The 21,129-nt window shown below is 40.5% G+C and overlaps 2 protein-coding genes across 7 annotated transcripts in view; both read right to left on the reverse strand.

Annotated features, from left to right (window-relative positions):
• Positions 1–236: 236 nt before the first annotated feature.
• On the reverse strand, positions 237–16,707 carry LOC120715771 (serine/threonine-protein kinase 35-like). The gene is made up of 3 exons (XM_040002895.1): positions 16,041–16,707; positions 9,495–10,236; positions 237–2,436 (listed from the first exon to the last, which is right to left on the reverse strand). The coding sequence occupies exons 1-2, from the start codon at positions 16,546–16,548 to the stop codon at positions 9,518–9,520; spliced, it is 1,227 nt and encodes a 408-aa protein (XP_039858829.1). The 5' UTR covers positions 16,549–16,707; the 3' UTR covers positions 237–2,436; positions 9,495–9,517.
• Positions 16,708–18,709: 2,002 nt separating this feature from the next.
• Positions 18,710–21,129, reverse strand: part of LOC120715770 (helicase with zinc finger domain 2-like) — a 28,190-nt gene continuing 25,770 nt past the window's right edge. For 4 of the 6 annotated variants that reach the window (XM_040002891.1, XM_040002892.1, XM_040002888.1 and 1 more), the window contains 3 exons: positions 20,925–21,081; positions 20,264–20,431; positions 18,710–19,608 (listed from right to left, as the gene is read on the reverse strand). In XM_040002891.1, the coding sequence (XP_039858825.1) occupies positions 19,496–19,608; positions 20,264–20,431; positions 20,925–21,081 (438 nt within the window). In that variant the 3' untranslated portion in view covers positions 18,710–19,495. Of the gene's footprint in view, positions 19,609–20,263; positions 20,445–20,924; positions 21,082–21,129 lie in introns of those variants that run through there. The other 2 variants (XM_040002890.1, XM_040002893.1) reach the window with 2 other exon arrangements.

Consider the following 21,129-nt stretch of genomic DNA (forward strand, 5'->3'; position numbering starts at 1 on the left):
CAGAACATCTGTACATATGTATACAACACTAAATTTGTCTGGAGTTCATCTGTTCATTTGGTCTCTGTATAGCAATATAAACATCTGTATACTTAACTGTATTTTATTATCCTGTATTTATACATGTGTAATGACAATAAACTTGACTCTTAATCCTAATATTTGTCATCAAAAACTTCCCCTTACCTACCAACACTCCAGTCGCTGTGATGTCAATGTTAAGAAGTCACACAGAATAGAGGCATTTCCAACCTTTATTAAAACAGTTCCTTTATGTAGTTGGCAATAAAAAAAAAACAAAAACACAAAAAAACCCACAAACATATTTCCATTTATTCAAATGGCTTTAGCAGTCAAAGGCAGAACGAAGGACTGCTGCAAAGGGTCAGCCGCTTAAACTCTGGACCTCATTGTGTTCAACTGTTTGTAGAGATGTGAAGCAAAGGGCTACAACCAAATTAGCCAGGGCTGGATTGCATAGAAAACAAGTGACTCATCAGTCACTGAAGTTTAGACAGGCGTAATAGTTCCATAACCTGAACAGCAAAAGAAAGCACAAAGCGGGAGCAGAATGTATATGGATAATATTTTAAGAAGAGTCATTTGAATCAAACAATAGATCAGAAGTCTTGATTTAAAAAACAAACAACAACAACAAAACAGTCATTTCAAGTTTCCCTCTTCAAATTAACTCATCTCCAGTTTATCAATAAAACATTTAAAAAACAATAAAACAAAGGAGGTGAGCTGAGGTATGTTCATCACAGAAGGTCAGGAAATTAACATTTGTTTTAAGAGCTTCATGACCTATCCGGGGCTAAATAAATTTAAGCATCTGTCAGTGTTAATAAGGGTTTTGTTATTTTTAATTTTTAAACACACTGAACAAAAGGAAAAACAAAGAAACAAGGCAGCAGCAGATTTTTCAAAACCCATGTGATGTTCTTGTAATGCAAATCTTTTTAAACATGCCATCAAGGAAAATTAGAACAAACATTGATGAGTGGAAGCAAAAATGAAATCTACCCAGAATGTGTGAGGAATGGCTCAATGAAAAGGGGAAACAGGAGGTAGCACGATTACAAAGACAACTTTTAGTCAGCTCAGTGCAACTCTGCAGCCAACTGAATCCAATATATTGAGCTGGGGGTCACTGCACTAACATCTCCCTCTGCTTACAAATGCAATCATTCAAACATTTGATACCAGGCACAACTAAACTGCCTAAAATTTGAAAGACATCAGCAGCTTTGCTTCTTTGCTCAAACAGCACAACTGCAGTTCCCAGTAAAAATGTGACTTTGCATGCCAAAAGCTCCAAGAACAGAAAAAAACCACCAAAACTGCTGAGTCACCATCTCATTTGAAATTAATGGAAAACTTATTTGGGTAAAATTACATTCATGGTTCCTTTTTCTATAATTACACTTAAATACTGAAGAAGCTAAATTATCAAGGCCCATATACCCTGGATCATGTAGTTGCATGCAAAATCAAAGATGGTGAAGCAGCTGGTGCAAATTTGAATTTAAAGGTATGACGCATGGAGCGGTGATGTGTCACTAAAGTTCAACTTCAATGAGAGATATTCAAAAAAGAAGCCAAAATGTTGTATAGGTGGTGCAATCTGCAGTAAGAAAGCATGCAGTAGTGACCAGGAGGGGGTGGAGTGTAATGAATAGGTCCCACTTCCCAAATGTGAAGATACACCCTTTTACCTTCAGCTGAGTAGATCTGATTGTCGTGGATTGTGATGGACAAGCACACTGTAGATTAAATGATTAGTAAATTTTGAAAGGACTAGCTTGGACTGACACCTTGGCCTGCAAGACAGCCTACAAGCAGCTTGGAAAGATGGCAAACGGGACCACAACACAAATTCAGGCTTAAAACATCTGGAATTATTACAGTGGCTAACAGAGTTTACCAGCTATTATTACTTAATTCTAGATTTTAAACCCAACAGAGAAAAAAAAAGCAGCTGACATGCTTTTCTATCATGTCCTAAGATCAGAAAGCTGTCACTTTTTAGAGAAAAAAAACCCAAAAACCCCAAAACAAAACGAAAAAATTCACACACACGCTCCACCGCATCAAGTGAAAATTTTCCAGCAGCAGTTTTTATCTTACATCACAGTGTTTTCATTAAATATCATCAGAGTTCCAGGCTGGCGACCAAAGTGTCGCCATTTCAAGTCAAGTGTGAAATGAAAAATGTTGCTGCATCTCTTTTATCCGTTCCATCTATTCCCATCGTGAAGATGAAACAAATCATTTATCAGTAGCACTGGCAAATGAATTTAATCTAACAAGCAAAAGAATTATGATCCCATTTCACCATCTACATTACAGGAGAAACTGCTCTTTACTTCTTTATCTTCACAGTCTTCAGGTTGAATGAAGGCAGACGCACCAGCTTTGGACAGCAACACACATCTGCAAAGAAGCAGGAGAACCAGTGAACAAGCAGACAGATGCACAAAACCTTTGGTTTATTACACGTGGGACATGGAGGTGGACAAGCTTGGGACAAAGTGACAAAGTTTTTGTTTTGTTTTTCTAAAGTCCTATATTACAAATACAGCCTGGCAGAGGATAAATTCATTTGCTATAAAGTTTGAAATTTAAAAAAAAAAGAAAAAAAAAAAAAAGACCTGTAATGTCTGGCACATTTTGCCATCAGAATTATGATCTGAATGCACCGTTGTGCCAAACATCACAAGTTCCTTGACTGTGTGTGTGAGAGAGAGAGAAATTACAAAATGTACTTGATTACAAGGGTGGCTAGTTGCAATAACAATCCCCAGGAGCCAAAGGCAGACAGAGATAGATCCAGGAGATCGGGCCATCCACAGCCCAAAAGAGTACCTGAGAAGACCTGAGACCACACATTTTGGCAACAACTATGTATCCAACCCAGCAGAAGGACGAGAGGCCCAAAGAACCAATTCAATTCAATTCTATTTTATTTATACAGCACCAAATCCCAGGCGACTGTTGCTGGGATCGACCAGAGGCAACGGGCAGCTGACCTCACTAGAGGCCATGTGCATGTGCCTCATGTGCCTCAGGGCCTTGTGACATCTGTCTAACACACATTTGTGACTTCAAATATTCTAACCAAGCGTGTCAATCTTAGCTGATTTTTGGAGTTAAAAGATCAAATTGCACACTGCTTCTCTCCTGACACATTTCTGTTTGGTAGCAGCACATCTGCCATTAAAAATAACATATTTAAAAAGGGTTTTCCTTGTCCCCTAGAGGATTTCAGATCGGTGCCAGGTGTTGTTCAGATTCAGAAAAACATGTATGGCATAGAGACAGCTGGACAGACCTCAGTGACATACATTCTACAAGGCTGATCTATGTGCAGTGGTGAGTATGTGAAAAGAGCAGCAGAGATGTGCTGAGTCAGTACCTGTTGCAGTAAATAGCTCCCAAATTTATTACAACAATGCCCACTGCAGACTGCACACACGTTAAGCAATTCACACATTTGCTTCCAGCAGATGGACAATGAATGTAAACTGAATTACACAGAAATATCTTCAAGGGCAAAGTCAGCAGTATATCAAATGAGTGAATATCAATACTGTAATCTACAAGAACAGTGAGTAAGCTGACTCTAGAGTCAAGACAAAACAAATGTTTCACTTGGCAGATCCCAGGGTATATCATAAAAGAATCCATCTCAGCCAGACCAACCCTAAATCGCTGGCAGAGATGACAATGTAATATTATGGTGGTCAAATAAAGGAATCTGTGAAAACCGGGTTTATGTGATCAGCTCCCAAAAACCTTGCATCCCCTGGTCATGTTCACACATTAAAAATATGTGGCAGCATGGCAGACTGCACAGATGTGTTTATGGTAGAGCTGAGAGGATCTGCTGAATTCTGCAGCACAAACAGGCCCTTTGTTAAATGTGACTTAACCATTACGCCTTTCCCTGCAGACTGCACCCAGTTATGCAGTCATGCATTTCCACTTGTACTGTTACATAAGTGACTTAGATAGCTTTAACAGGGATTTGGAGCTTCATCCTGCAATCTGAATACGCATTGATAATGAGTGCTGACTTATGAGTGTCGCTTCATGCAACATGAGAATCTGACAGACTCTTGTGGTTCACCCTTTGCCACATCACTGCAACATACTATACTATTCAGAACAGGTTTATTGTATACTCAAAACGCTCATCACACAGGACTACCTTTTGGAGCAATTGTGTGATGGAGAGCTTACCTTTACATGAATATTTGGTGATTTTTAGGTCACTGTGAACTGTAGCTAAGCCAAAGAGAGTTAACTAGGATGTCAGCAGAACAAATACCATCTCTCTCTCGTATCTCTGTACACACTGAGGCTGCAATTCTTCCAGACCTATTGGGTCAGCAAACCTCTACAAGTCTTCTTGTTCCTCCTTCCTTGCTGAAGAACAACTAGCACACCGTCACGCACATAAAAATGCAAAAATACTGGCAGCTTTTACCCTTCCTTTCTTTCTTCTTGTTGTTTTCACATTAGTAGGAGACAAAATAACTGACAGTATTGTGTCTTCTGGATGTTGGAGATTTGGTGTGTATTCATGTGTTTTTGTGCATGTGTATCTGCGTGTTTGACTTTAGTGAATCAGTATGTGTGCTAGCCTTGAAATGAGCATGTGGTGACTGCAATGAAGAAAAACAAACATATACGCATTCTCTGATGTTTATCCAATGATGCAAAATTTCACACTGCAGAAAAAAAAAAAAAATCTGTGCTCGTGACTTTACTTGCATAAATATTAATTATTAAACTGTAAACGAGTCAGCCCATTTGAACTCATGACAGTCTTGCTCAGCATGGAAAACGTGCAGGGAGCTGAGCGGGGGATGGCTGAAACAATGCATGCAGGGGTGGTGGGAGTCTTCACAACACTTAGAGGAAGAAAGCAGAGCAAGAGACCGGAGGTCAGCTGGGTTTGTAGTGCCCCCACCCCCCAATGTCACATTATGCAATGGCAAACACAAGCATAGTGTGTTGTACAGTCACGGCATACGACGCTCACCCATCATGTGCACTGACCATGTTCAATAAGGGAATGTATGCTCCCTTTATAACCAGCCATCTGTGGCTCAGAGGTCAAAGGATAACTGGGGCTTTGGTTACTCAACCAGTGGTCTTGGTTAGCACCACCACAATACACACAGGCATTTATACATGTGAGAACAAATATCCAGAGTCCAGTCACTAAATAAAGTATGTAGGCACTACACAAACAAATGCCCCGCCCACTATTACAAATAAATTAATTCTGTATAATAATGTAATTTGAGGCAAATAACGTACAGGAACCAGATTGGAACAGAAATGAGAATTCTCATATGAATAATATAGATTGTTATTAAAGCACAGGTAGGCAGCAATAGACGATCCAAAGATGTTTCTCAGAAGACGATCCAATTTTCTCTTTAATTTGACAGCAGGGCAGAGCCAATATTAAAAGAAATACAGCAGTGGTCCTTCAGATGCTTGGCTACAAGATGAACAGCCAAAAGCAGTAGTACTCTACATGGAGGAGGAGACTAGATGAGCTCAAGGCAACACATGGGGAAGGCAGCCAACTATCTGTAATGTAGAAAAGTGTGATGAAGAAAGGGATGCCTAAGAAGTACAGCAAACTGTCCATACCGGAGTCTTTGAAAACTGCAAAGCGAAGAGATATAGGAACAGAAGCCAGGAGAATAAACCAGCCGTTCTCCACTGAACCATCCAAGGTGTATTCTTAGTGGCAAGGGAACAATATGAGAACAGCCCCACCAAGGCTGGAGACAGAACAATCCTTGAGAAGGGAAACAGTGCACTGTACAGGGAGTGCAGAATCATTAGGCAAATGAGTATTTTGTCCACATCATCCTCTTCATGCATGTTGTCTTACTCCAAGCTGTATAGGCTCGAAAGCCTACTACCAATTAAGCATATTAGGTGATGTGCATCTCTGTAATGAGAAGGGGTGTGGTCTAATGACATCAACACCCTATATCAGGTGTGCATAATTATTAGGCAACGTCCTTTCCTTTGGAAAATGGGTCAAAAGAAGGACTTGACAGGCTCAGAAAAGTCAAAAATAGTGAGATATCTTGCAGAGGGATGCAGCAGTCTCAAAATGGCAAAGCTTCTGAAGCGTGATCATCGAACATCAAGCGTTTCATTCAAAATAGTCAACAGCGTCGCAAGAAGCGTGTGGAAAAACCAAGGCGCAAAATAACTGCCCATGAACTGAGAAAAGTCAAGCGTGCAGCTGCCAAGATGCCACTTGCCACCAGTTTGGCCATATTTCAGAGCTGCAACATCACTGGAGTGCCCAAAAGCACAAGGTGTGCAATACTCAGAGACATGGCCAAGGTAAGAAAGGCTGAAAGACGACCACCACTGAACAAGACACACAAGCTGAAACGTCAAGACTGGGCCAAGAAACATCTCAAGACTGGTTTTTCTAAGGTTTTATGGACTGATGAAATGAGAGTGAGTCTTGATGGGCCAGATGGATGGGCCCGTGGCTGGATTGGTAAAGGGCAGAGAGCTCCAGTCCGACTCAGACGCCAGCAAGGTGGAGGTGGAGTACTGGTTTGGGCTGGTATCATCAAAGATGAGCTTGTGGGGCCTTTTCGGGTTGAGGATGGAGTCAAGCTCAACTCCCAGTCCTACTGCCAGTTTCTGGAAGACACCTTCTTCAAGCAGTGGTACAGGAAGAAGTCTGCATCCTTCAAGAAAAACATGATTTTCATGCAGGACAATGCTCCATCACACGCGTCCAAGTACTCCACAGCGTGGCTGGCAAGAAAGGGTATAAAAGAAGAAAAACTAATGACATGGCCTCCTTGTTCACCTGATCTGAACCCCACTGAGAACCTGTGGTCCATCATCAAATGTGAGATTTACAAGGAGGGAAAACAGTACACCTCTCTGAACAGTGTCTGGGAGGCTGTGGTTGCTGCTGCACGCAATGTTGATGGTGAACAGATCAAAACACTGACAGAATCCATGGATGGCAGGCTTTTGAGTGTCCTTGCAAAGAAAGGTGGCTATATTGGTCGCTGATTTGTTTTTGTTTTGTTTTTGAATGTCAGAAATGTATATTTGTGAATGTGGAGATGTTATATTGGTTTCACTGGTAAAAATAAATAATTGAAATGGGTATATATTTGTTTTTTGTTAAGTTGCCTAATAATTCTGCACAGTAATAGTCACCTGCACACACAGATATCCCCCTAAAATAGCTAAAACTAAAAACAAACTAAAAACTACTTCCAAAAACATTCAGCTTTGATATTAATGAGTTTTTTGGGTTCATTGAGAACATGGTTGTTGTTCAATAATAAAATTATTCCTCAAAAATACAACTTGCCTAATAATTCTGCACTCCCTGTATATTAGGCCAGTAAAGTAGGGAATCCACACACAAATATGAACCAATCTGACAACATGTAAAACTCTTTCACAAATGCATACATCAAGAAAATGATCAGATTCATGAGTTGAACTTCATAAATTTTGCGTACATGATCAGTGTTAATTCAGGTTTGGATATATGCATTAGTAAAACAGTTTTACATGTGGTCAGATTGCTTCATATCTTTGTGTGGATTGAAGCACATGCGCGAGTCCTTAAATGTTACACATAAATCACAGAGCATTTGTAAGGCTTAGTTTACCCTTGTGGATCATATCATACGTACTTGCAACCTTTGTGAGGCAAATTTGTCTCCATACTTTACTGGCCTGATATACAACGCACGGCTTCCCCAAACACACTTTACTTGGACCGTTTTCCTGAATACATATGGCAACTTATTATTGACACCATAAGTTTACTAGTGGATGATCCACCTCAGTCAACTGAAAAGTGCTAACTAGCTACCTTTGATGCTACTCTATATTTACCATAGACCAAGCTGGAAATGCCAACCTGAAGGCCACCAGATGTCAAGAGTTTGTGTGGATTTATGCAATCAGTTGTTCGTGTGGAGTCATATTGAACAGTCTGTGTTTATTTTTTCTGCTGTCTATGGTTTTTACTCTATGTTGGCTAGCTGGCTAGGTTGCTGACGCACTGGTGTTTTATATCATTCAGCTACTTGACCAAAATCATATCATTCTATGGAATGATAACTCTCAGTCTCCACCTTTGTGGACTGCAGCACTTGATCTGCTCTGGAGATCCACAGTGAGCTGGAGGGCCACTCTTAAGCTGGGCATACACTGCGATTTTTTCAGTCGCGTTATTCAGCTCCTGCTCAAACTGTGCGACTGAATCACAGGAGTTAGAAGTTCGTAGCTCATAATGCATCTTCTCACACTATATGCCCGATGTGCTGATGTAACCTGATTGCTCACAGTGTGCGTCCATACACAACACGTGGTGTTCTTGTTTCCGGAAATGTAAGAGGAACCCGGAAGTGGGGAGACGGCAATCTGTGTCCAGATCCCACACTGCACTGCCATGCTGCTCTGTCTTTTTCACTTCTATTTCTGTGTTTGCGCATGCGCAGCGTGAGAGGTTGCGTTAAATCAGCTTGTGACACTGCTTCATCAGTGAGATACCCTCACGAGGGGTGACCAGGATTTCAAACAGGTTTGATTTTCTTGTGACCATACGACCGTTGATCGGGAGATGGTCATGAGGTCTTAATCGCCTCTCATTACCCCATGTATACTACACGATGCACGACACACAGGTGAAAAATCGTCTCAAAATGGGCCAAAAAAAAAAAGAAAAAAAAAAAAGTCACACAGTGTATGCCTGTCTTTACAGAAGCTGCAGCAGGTGGAAGACTGGTTTATGTGCTGAGCAATTACCACTGGGGTGAGCTGCAGTTCAAGACTGGAAGGTTCTATTCCTTTACAGAATAAGAGACTTACTGGAGATCGGCTGGTGATATTTCCCACTTTTCTGTCAGAAGGTACTTAGTGAATAAAAAAAAATTCAGTAGTAATATTGACTAAATAATATTTATTAATAAGTTTAAGAATTAATTAGGTAGCCCAAGGCCTCCCTATCTTGTACTTTTCCTTGGCGGCTGGTTCCTTTGCTAGTTTTCTATTTTCTTGGTCCTCAACATCAAATAAAACCTGTGCAGTCAATACTAAGCATATTTGATGTTAAACCACAATAATATCTTGATTTCATATGAAGTAGTATTGACATAGCATTGGTAATGCTTTAGAGAAATTCCCCAAACTGTCTCAGTCTAAAGGATGATCTGAAGTTACTTCATATGATACTTCTCCAGTACATTACAGAGCAGGCTGAACATTTCAGATAGCAGTAATGTACAATGAGTTCAGATCGATTTTTTTCTTTTCAATTCACTTTGACTCAGCAGAGGGAGCAAATCTGGACAAGGAATGCTGTTAGCTAAACAATACAAACAGTACTAGCAGACGAACTGAAGGCAGAATAACCGTCAGCAAAACAGAATGCTGGAGGGTGATTAAAATGAGACATGTACCTGTAGAACAGTATGGCTGAGGGTCATGTAGTACACATAACTTGGTCCATTCTGGCTTGCAGCTCAAAAGCATCCGGTCGGTCCTGAGGGTTGACAGCGAGCATGTCCTGAAGCAGCTTTTTCACTCCATCTGACATACATGACCTGCGTTTCTGTGGGATGCTCAGTACCATCTTTGGATTCTCGAGAAGTGCCTCACCAACAGGCATAATGTCACCTCCCTGTCGCACATAGGTACCCAATAGCTCCCGCTTAGACTCAGAATCAATAAAAGTAATTCTCTCCAGCATGGCCCAGATGATGATGCCCAGGGCAAATATGTCAGCCTTGGCTGTGTAGTGGCCCTCCCACACCTCAGGAGCCATATAGAAGTCTGAGCCACAAGCAGACGACAACCAAAACTTGTTGAGGTTGACGTTTTTGTTCTTGTCTTCACAGTCTTTTCCCTCGCTGGTGTTTCCTAAACCAGCGCAAACTTTACTCAAGCCAAAGTCTGCCACCTTCAGAACTGGAGTCCCTGATTTCTCTGAAATTAGGATGTTGTCAGGTTTGAGATCTCGATGAACAATATTGTTTTCGTGCAGGAAAGCAACAGCACTTGTTAGTTGGAGCATGAAGCTGCTGTTTGTTCGTGGGTTGGGTCGCCGAGATAAGATGAACTGGTTGAGGTCTCCTCCTTCGCAGAACTCCATGACGAACCACAGGTAACAAGGTTCCTCTGGGGGGCCAAGCACTCTCTCACCTGTAACAGCGAGACACTTATCAGATAGACAGTAAAAACAAAAATGATAAAAAAAAGATAGAAAAAAAATGTAGAATGACACAGTTTATCAAAGTGATGTCTATGTGGTATGACGAAGCGCCTTAGACCTGCATTCATTTGAATGGCCAGCAGGCATCTCGATGTGCAAAAAGACTTCCAGTTCAACAGATGGGAAACCGTTATAGTCATCGAGTAATTTAATGAGTATTCCATCAATTACTCAAGTAATCGGATAAGAAATACTCCAGTCACTCGATGAATCATTGCAGCCCCATTCAAATTATATATGACCATTTAACATGATTTTCTTTATCTCCCTCTCATTTTGCCCCCTCCACAGCTTTCCTCCACTTCACCTCAAAACTCATCTCCTAAATTGAAATCAGGGCTCTAACACACACTATGTGCATAAAAATCCTTATTTACTCCCGACATTGTGCTAAAACTCAGTTTCCCTCTGACAAACAGTTTGATTACATTTTTGACTGCAGTTGGCTGAAAATGTAATCTACTGATATCTAGCAGTGATACACACTGTACACAATCTACAAAAGGTCTATATACAGGGCTGCACTGGTAATCTAGCATACTGGGTATTTTTCTGGTCGGCTGAAGGGTCAAAAAATATATTTTTATTTTCCTTTGTCGATATAATTATACAGGCTACAGCACTGACAGCAGCATGTGCATTCATTTTCATTACTGACACTGAATTACAGAAATAGACGCAGCAAAATGTGTCAAATTTACTGACATGTTGGGGCTGCTGCACCGTCAACAGTAGCACCCGCTACAACTAGTAACAAGGCCTCACAAATACAGGAGGCTGCTATTGCTAGCAGTTGCTGTGGAGAGGTTAGACAGTAGTCCCAGCAAGAGTTAGAAAGACACAAAGTAAGGTGTAACTATTATGGAGGCATATAATTAGGAAGCGAGAGATTCAAGGATTCAAAAGAACCATGACTCACTGACAATAGATAAAATGTAACTTTTTATTGTCACATGCCGCAACGCAATGCAACTCAAATGTCCTAATACAACAACAACTATACTAACCTGATTAGAAAGAAAACCGGTTTCAGTATTAATAATCACAGAAATTGAAATATATAGTACATAAAATGTGTATGGACATATTATTTTACAATTACATTATTTCTTATTTATGTAATTTTTGCAGGTACTACTCGGCTTTGCCTTTGAAGAATTGTACAAATGTGCACATTTAACTGGACCATCTGCGCTGTTTAGATCGATCATGGTGGGCCGCCTGGACCAAACATGCCAGGGCTGATTGTTTTTGTCTCCGTCCTGACTGGCTATAATTTCTCTGTATCTGTTATTGTATAATCTGCTGTACATTATAAAGCGCCTTGAGACGACTGTTGTTGCGATTTGGCGTTTTAAAAATAAAATTGAATTGAATTGAAAGATCCCTTTGTAAGTTATGGTCCTCGTAAGTGTCCAGATGTATGACAAACAGGGTATGCTGTACTAGGGCTGGCCCATATCATACCGTTCACATTAATACCGGTATAATGTTAGGCAACGATAAGAAAGAGGAATATCGCGATAGAATATGGGTAAAATGCGCATGCGCAGTGCCTTTGTTTTCATGCACACATGGTGGAAAAAGCATGGCGGCGACAGAGAATGAGAAGGGCGAAAGCAGATCGTTGAATGAAACAGATGAACCAGAACTGGTTTGTAAAAATGTTGCAGCTTCAGTGGTGTGGAACTGGTTTAGCTTTCGCCCGTCAGATACACAACAAACCACAATTTTTGGTAGAGCATGCTAGCGGGCCGTCGTTATTACCACACAGCACGTTTAAAATCAATCCTTTGATTTTTCTGAAAATCGACAGTGCCCCTTGTAATCCTGTGTGCCTTATGTATGAATTCTGGTTGTACTTACTCACCTTGAAACGATTTTATGTACACGGCGCTCGAAAATCTGTCAAATGTTTTAGTACAACTTTGCTAAGCTACTAAGCCGCACCGCTTGATGGACTATCGTAGGCAGGAGCCTCGCGCAGTGATACGTACTGTGCTTCGACATAATATTACCGTATTGTGTGTGTATAACCTGTTTTTAAGTTTTGTGGATATTATACATGGTTATGCTGAGGATATGTCAGCCAATTTCCACTGGAAATGCCTTTTGGTTAAACTGTCAGCGAGGAATTTGCACTGTTAAATTTTATTTATTTATAGAACTTTAATGCAGATAAAAAACAGCTGCTTGTTTAAGTGAAAAAACATTAATGTTTTGGGGTTTTTTTTGCACTAATAAAGTTGTGGAGTATTTTGTCTAGTGTCAATTATATCGTCAGTTATATCGTTATCGCAAATTTCCAAAAGCAGGGCTCGCAAAATCGTTAGCCCGACGTCCCGGGGCTAGCGATTTTTCCAGTCGGGCTACCAAAATCTATCTCTGCCCTGCCCGTCGGGCTATTGTAGGAAGGAAAAATATATGTCAATGCTTTTGCATTCTTTCGGAAATGTAGCTGGGTAATTATGTCATTGGCATCGGTGAGCCACTGTCAATATGTGACATATTAAAATCGAGTTTGAATTTGCGCTTGTTTTTTTGCTTTCACTTTGCAATCGAGCGAACTGTGTATAGAGAGCGACAGCACTGATCTGGTGAGTGACGATAATTTGTGCACCAATTCCTCTGACATCGTCTTATTAATCGTTAGCTTACTATGCAAACATGACAAGTGAAATCTCCCGCAGCAAGCTTAAACATGTGAGAGGTTGATCGCGCAGAGAATCGCTGAGCTTATGTGAGTGCGTGTGTGTGTAAAAGCAGCAGGATATATATTTCAGTTCTGCTGAGCCAAATAAGACAGGTCAGGGTGAAGAAGTGACAGCCAAAGAAAAGCTTACCACAAAACGGAGAAGTTATGACAAATCAGACTATAAGGCAAAAAGAAAGTGCAGCTTTATGGTTTCATGGACAAAAGAATTTCTGTGGCTGCAATATGATGAGCTAAATAACCAGGGCTGCACATAAGTGGTCCGCAGGTGCGCATTCGCTGTCAAAATAAAAAATGCGCACAAGATAAGAAGTTGCAACGCGTGTTTGCATACATAAGATTTTCTGGAGGAGGACAGACATTTGTTTAGAACTCTTAAAGATGTCGAAGAAGCTCCTTTAAGCAATTACTGTGATGTTCCTCTACCTCCAAACAAATGTCAGAAGGAGTCCGAACCACAAAAGAAGCACGTATTCTCGGAAAAGTGGTTGCAGGAGGTGAGCTGGCTTCAAACAAATGATGAACGCACAGAGATGTGGTGCGGAATGTGCCGTGAAAATCCCACTCTAGCGGACAAAAACAGTGCTTTTTATATGGACGCAAACGCGCGTTGCAACTTCTTATCTGGTGTGCGTCTTATTTTGACAATGAATGCCGGGTGTGTTGTTGGTTTTCCCTCGATCGACAAGCGCCTTTGTTACTGGGACCAGTCATTTTAAGAAAGGCCCCCTTTAGAACCCATGAGAAATGCAAGAAATGCATTATTGCTCAGTCTGCAATATCTTTCCCGGAACAAACACCAATTGCAAATAACATACTAAAAATAAACCTGAAAAATCTGTTTAGAACAGCTACTATGTTGCAAAGAGTGAACTACCACTGGCAAAATCTAGCAGTCTTTGCAAACTTCAAAAAGCAAACAGCCTAGATCTTGGTTCCACTTGCCTCTTACCCGTGACTTCAGTGGAAATTTCAAATTCAGGATCTGACACACACTGATTCATGTCCTACACAGTTCTTACAAGTTCATAGAAATTTCTGTTCAATTAGAACCAAGTATTTGAGTTGATGATTGTAATTTTTATACAATGTTGTAATTTGTGTTTCAACAATTTTTTGATTAATGTTTTGTTTCCGTTACAATATTATACTTTAATGTATAATATTGTAAAGGAAACAAAACAGGAAACAAAACATCAATCAAAAAATTGCTCTCTTTTTATTCGGGCTACTTAAATTTATTTTGGGCTACCAAAAACTGAAGAGTCCCTGCCCGAAGGGCTACCAGGGATTTTGAAATTTTGCGAGCCCTGAAATGTATAGTGTGATAAATATTTTTGGTCATATCGCCCTGCTCTGTGCTGTACTGACAAGTTGCTACATTATTTGTACTCTCTTTTAAGTGGTTGTGTATTATCGGTCCTACATCGAGTCTATGTTATACATGTCTTTAGGAAAACCTACTTTTAGATGCTTCCCTTGTCACGTAGTTTGATTTGCCAGAGTTTATGCCTGCTGTCCTTCCTGACGCAACCCCAAAGGGGATTTGCGTCTCTGCCTGAAATTAAACCTTTCACTTACCAAGAAAATGTGTTACCAGTACACTGTGGAAATATTTTATGTCACTAAGAATTAGTGTCAAAAAGGTGTTGAACAACCAGTCTATAGCTTATGTTTTCTTGTAGAAAAACAAAAGTTAATAAATTTTATAAATATTTTGTAAAGAAATGGTAAATGGCCTGTATTTATATAGCGCTTTACTAGTCCCTAAGGACCCCAAAGTGCTTTACACATCCAGTCATCCACACATTCACACACTGGTGATGGCAAGCTACATGTAGCCACAGCCACCCTGGGGCGCACTGACAGAGGCGAGGCTGCCGGACACTGGCGCCACTGGGCCCTCTGACCACCACCATGTAGGCAACGGGTGAAGTGTCTTGCCCAAGGACACAACGACTGAGACTGTCCAAGCCGGGCTCGAACCAGCAACCTTCCAATTACAAGGCAAACTCCCAACTCTTGAGCCACGATCGCCCCATAACACAGAGTTTTTAATCCAAGGCAAACTGCCCACGTCTTCTTTGATCTTCTTGAGGCAATAATCTTCGATGGGGTTTTTGTACTTGTTACATAAGTAAATGGTGAGACATATCTACACCCCCCCCCCCTTATGAAAGAAGAACACAGATGTGGTGTATTTTAATACACATATCAAAAGCCACTTCTACTGAGAAAACCTACCAATCAATGACTGGTGGGCCTGAGATAAACTGTCCTAAGATAACATTGTCACTGTGCGTTTAAAGAAAGCATCGCCAGGGAGGTGATGGCACCGAGACAGGCTAAACCAACGAAGCAAAAACGGTGTAAGTGTAAACTCGTCTTAAGTGCACGGATTGTGAGTGGAATGTGAAAATTACCTCTAACACAAGCAACGCAACAGACTCCATTTTAGTGTGTCAAAATCTACCCATCCCCCAGCGAGTCTGTGTCATGGCGACAAAAACAACTGTGCTATAATGACAAAGCTAACCCTCCAAACTAACCTTTACAAGCATAAGAACCTTATTATGGGCCTTTAAAAGATGGCTACAGGCCAGCACAAGGCACGAATCACAAAAAGTAAAACCAGCAAGATTAAACAGCCTCCTCTGGGTAACAATCAGGTCACCAGTGATCCGAATTGTGACCAAGCCAGAACTGAAACTGATAACTAATGAACCCCAATGATTAGTAATTGAAGCAAAATAAGACAAAACCGTGGCACAAGCAGCAAATCCATATCTAAATCTGACGCAGTACCCCGTCCTTAGAACGCAAAGTCAAAAGTACACTGAATAATCCTCTTATTTTGGTTACATTAACCTAAAAGCAAAACATGTTGCTACACAGCACAACTATCTAATACCTAGGATGCCATTTTATTTCGGCACTAATTGTGAACACAGCTTTTATCCAATTTATCTAATCTCAGCTCAAACAGGTAAAGCTGTAGGGCTAAGCGAGAGCGACCCCCACCTTTTAATGATGTCTCCACCAGGCGCAGGTACTGCTTGGACAGTTTGTTTCCATGACTCATTTTCTGTGCCATACCGTTCCTCTGCAGCACACACTCCTCTAGATGAACAACATTTTGATGCCTTTTTTCTAGACTTGCTAGCGCCCAGAACTCCTGCAGGGCGAGCTCCACGTTTTCCGGCGCGTCGCACCGCAGTTTCTTTACAGCAACTTTAGCACCCGATCTCCGGGCCAGAGCTTCGTACACCACGCCGTACGTTCCCCTTCCCACCTCCCGCAGCAGACTATAGCGGGGCGCCATGACCTTCTGCTCCAGGCCGTCCTGCTTGAAGAGGCTGGTGTCCTCCTCCATGTCATGGTCCTCTTCCGTGTTTCCCACGTTCAGACACCGAAGCACGCTGGACTCGTCAACTCCCGCTTCGGTGGTTTGTCTGCAGCACGCTCGCGCACTCCTTGTACGTCTCCGCCAGTTATCCCCACCGACGGTATCCGCGCGACAATCGCTCATCCTCTCAACAAAAACGGTCACATTTTCCCAGCAACAGTTCCCGTGTGTCTCGTCACCTTTCTACAGAGAACACAGAAAACTTCCACAGCAATGTGGGACGATATCGCATGAAACACAAACAGGAAGAAACGACAGTGAGGAAACACTAAGCATTTCCGGCAAAGGCTTTCACAATAAAAGGCAAGGCCTGCGTTACATAACAGTCTGTCCCCTTCTCTCCACACACACACACACACACACACACACACTTCCTTTTTTTCTGCTGCTTCCGTGAGAATTTTACCATTGGTGTTGTAGCTACAAAACTTAATGTCACAGTGAACGTGGAAAAAGGTGACTGGCCCTGCAAGTACTTAAATTGTATTAAATTATGAATTATGCATGTTGTAAATATTTCATTTGCTGATATTAACAGAAAATTTAATTTCTGTTTAAACATCTGTTTAACATTTAGATTGATTGTTTATATTTGCTTGGCTTCTAATCCTCCTGCATGATTTCAATAGATGGTTTCGTGGGCGTGTCCCTCGCTGAAGGCATACTTCCATCCCCGACCTGGATAAAAATGTCATCCTTAAGGAAAAGTGGGAGAGTTGATCGCAGCAGTCTTGAAATTGCACTGTAGTAAGGGGCAAATTAAGCTTTACGAAACACTGAAGCTTGTACTGACATGGGTTCTCTGCTCGAAGCGTTTCCATACATACTACATTGTTAATCTGAGTATAGCATCAAGTCAATTAAGCTTTGTATTAGAGGAGGTTATTAATCAGTTTCAGCTGCTTTGTTGTTAATGAAATTACCACTATTCTTATCCTTGCACTATATGGCAAGGATAAGAAACCCACAACAGAGGAATGGTGGAGGCCACTGACAATTTTCTCCTCATCTTTTCCAGCAGTTTTTTCATAGGTTTATATTTGAATATGATCAATGTCACTACTGGTAGCATGAGATGATACCTGGATGCTCCAGAGGCTGCAGAGGTAGTCCAACTCCTTCAGGATGGTACATCAATGTGTTTCATTTTCAACAGGTTTGCTGTGTGTCGAGCACAGCATGGAGAGGATTCCAGGAGATGGGAAGTTACTCTAGGAGAGCTGGACAGGGCCATAGGAGGTTCTTAACCCACCAGTAGGACCAGTGTCTGCTTCTTTGTGCAAGAAGCAACACAGGAGCACCAGAGTTGCAAAGTGACCCAGGCTGGTTTAAATACAGTATATCTAACCAAACAATCAGAAGCAAACTTCACAAGGGTGGCCTGAGGGCCTGGTGTCATTTAGTGAGCTGCCCTGTACTGTGGAGCTTGAATGGCATTTGTCATAAAATACCAGAATTAGCAAGTACACCACTGGCACCTTGTGATTTTCACAGATGAGAACAGGTTCACCCCGAGTGCATGTGACAGACATCAAAAGGGCTTGGGAGCTCATTATGCTCCCTTTAACATTGTTTAACAGGACTGGTTTGGTGGTAGGTCTGGGGCGGTATATCCAGGGACAGACCTTTACAGGCTAGGCAACAGAACCCTGACTGCCATTAGTATGGGGATGAAATCCCATTGTGAGACCCTATGCAGGTGGCATAGGTCATGCACGACAATGTCCAGGCTCATGTGGTGAGACTATCCAGGCAGTTCTTGGAGGATGAAGAATTTGATATCACCAACTGGCCCCCAAACTCATCTGAGCATGTTTCAGGCCATCCAATGCTACCTCAAACTGTCCAGGAGCTCAGTGATGCCCTGATACAAATCTGGGAGGAGATCCCCCAGGGCACGATCAGTTCAGAATCTTTGGATTTCATATTTCAGCTGCTGTCCTCTTGAGTAATATTTTTGGTGTTGAAAAGAGATGGCATGGGGGCTAACGAAGAAGCTTTGTTTTGTAATGAGCTTTTTTCCTTTTAAAAAAGCTCATTACAAAGCACTGTCAGGCTCAATAGTGTGCCTGACAGTGTTGTCAGGCACACTATTTTGAGTACCATTTTGAGTGGCTCTATGAAATTTTGGCAAAATGGACTAGCATGCAAATTGTTTTTACTTTTATTTTTTGGATGTCTTTGAATTTTTCCCTCTGTAAGCTGATGATTTTAATTTCCATCAAAATAAATGTGGCACTGTTTCATTTTTAACAGTCCTTATCACCAAAGATATCCAGCATGATTGAGTTTGGATGTGTTTACATTTTTTCGAGCAGTTTATTAATTATTTATTCAATACAGTTCATTAGCCAATCAAAGACAAAACCCACAGTGAACATTGATCAATTTGAGAGCATTATTACTATTACACTATATATTTGAAGACAGAGTTCAATGTGAAACATGGTATAAAGGAGCAATATCATTTCAATTCAAACTTATAATTTACACATGTCAATACATACAACAATACAACAAACAACCAGGATTTTGGTCCAAAATTCCAGCTAAAGCTGATCCCTGAAGATACAATATAAAAAAATGTAAAACGAAAAAAAAGCAATATTATAATATTTCCTTAAAAACAGTGACAGGCTCACTGAATGGTGAGGCTGTTTAAGTGCTAAACCAAGGTTTCAGGTAAGAAAACAAAATAATTCATCAATAAGCAGGAACTACTGACACTTTGATAGTTCATACAGCTCAGGTATACCTAAATTAACTTAAAAGATCTATAATAACATGCCAAGTCTCCTGCTAGCGATACACAACTGAAATATCCACTGTGATACAAAATTCAATATTTGCAATTCATGTAACGAAGTGTTGTAAGATTTCCTACTTACTATTCATATTTCAAATGAGTAAGGTGAATGTTATAAAAGAAATATTTCCAATATAAACTTAAAAACAGAACTGAAAAAAAAGAAGAAAACTAATGACATAAAAAAAAAAATCATAAAATTGTACTAGCTTCCCCGTAGGAGCTCTGGTCTGCTGCTGCAAACTTCACAAAGCACAGAATCAATCAGGTGGCTGAACACACTGAAATCTTGTCTGCACCTGTCACTGCATTGTGAAGAGTGTAGTGGTTCAAGAGATGTCTCCAAGTTGGACTGCACATGAGCAATTCTTGGTCACCTTTGAAACAATAGACACATGTTAGAGACTGCTTCGTTCATCTTTGTAATGTTGCTGAATTTAGAAACATCCACTTTTAAAAAGTGATGCTGAAAACTAGATAATGATCTGGTCATCAAACTGACCTGTATGAAAACGTCTCGCCAAAAATACAGTGGCAATACAGCTGATTTGCATCATCATTTACCACCCAAAAAGCAAATATGAAACAAGACTACAACTGCTAATATGGCCTCCTGCATACAAGCTGCCTACAAATTGCAGACAACGCACCAAAGTCAGACTTTTTACTCAGGTGAGGTATTTGCCATGTACAAGTAGCATTGTGAATGTTTAAAATTAAAACTTATTATGGCTTATGAGTATCAATACTGAAGAATTGAATAGTTTACTCTACACAATAATAAATTATATTTATAACTGAATACATTTTAGGTTTTAATTACCAAAATGTTTTAAAACATGCTTTAAAATAATCGTTATTGGTTATTCAGTGAAACTAGGTTAGGAATATGACAGTGGTAGTAATTTCAAAAAATCCACAACTCAATTAATAGTGTAAACAAGAGTGATTTTCTTAGACAACTGTATATTAGGAGCTCAGCAACGTCTGCATAATTCTTAAAAACAGATCTGCAGAGCTGCATTATCTCACCAATGATGCAGAGTCCCTCCTTGGCCCTGGTGATGGCTACATTTATCTGATTGGGATCACCAACAAAGCCCAGATGTTTGGAAAGCCAGCTTCTTTCTGGTTGTTTCTCAATTTCTTCATTTGGTAGAGAGCACACTGTAGATAAGATGACATAACGCCATTCACTTCCTGAAAGACAAGACTGTTGTCACATATTTTGCTATCATTAAACAGCATAACTGACTTTTTCCTGTGTCTATCCTTTGACACTTTTGAGTATTGCTTATTATGCAAACTGATCCTAATCCCCCAATTTCCTAGTTATTATCCTTTGTTGTAGTTCTTCTGGTTTCATGATTTTGTGAGAAATTCCTGAATCATACCCAGAAAAAGAATTCCATGTCAACTGAATTAAATGAAGTCAATTATATTTGCTTTTATATTCCAAAACAAACTGCAAACTACAACACATGGGTCTTTTTTAAACTGAACAGTTTTTTTGTTCTGTTGGCTTTTTCCAAATTATGTTTTGTTTATCTTATATTACATTTTGATATAGTTTTAATGTTTTATTTATTCTAAATATATTTTACTATATTTTGAAACATATTCTGAAGCCTTTCCTCTTTAGGAAACTTTAGGAAAGGTTTTGTTGTTGGGTAACAGAGTAGCTCACTGTCACCTTGACTTTTTGTGATCGTGGTAACTGGGATTTGTTCCATCTTCTTTTTCTTCAGCTCATTCCTGATTTCTGACACCTGGGCATTATAAGGTGATAAAATCACAATACTTTGCTGTGCAATTCTGGCAGTCTTCACTAGCTTTTCAGCAATGGTAATCTGCAAGAGAACCAAATTGAAATAGTTGAGCATCCAGTAGCTTTACAG

This window comes from Simochromis diagramma, unplaced genomic scaffold (genome assembly GCF_900408965.1).
Source record: "Simochromis diagramma unplaced genomic scaffold, fSimDia1.1 OVJJ01000646.1, whole genome shotgun sequence".
In the NCBI taxonomy this organism is placed as follows: Eukaryota; Metazoa; Chordata; class Actinopteri; order Cichliformes; family Cichlidae; genus Simochromis; species Simochromis diagramma.

Excerpts from the sequence above, each read along its gene's own strand:
- LOC120715771 (XM_040002895.1), bottom strand. The coding sequence starts at position 16,548 with ATGAGCGATTGTCGCGCGGATACCGTCGGTGGGGATAACTGGCGGAGA. Across the intron at positions 10,237-16,040 it reads GGTGGAGACATCATTAAAAG|GTGAGAGAGTGCTTGGCCCC; the intron begins GTGGGGGTCGCT and ends TCGCTGTTACAG.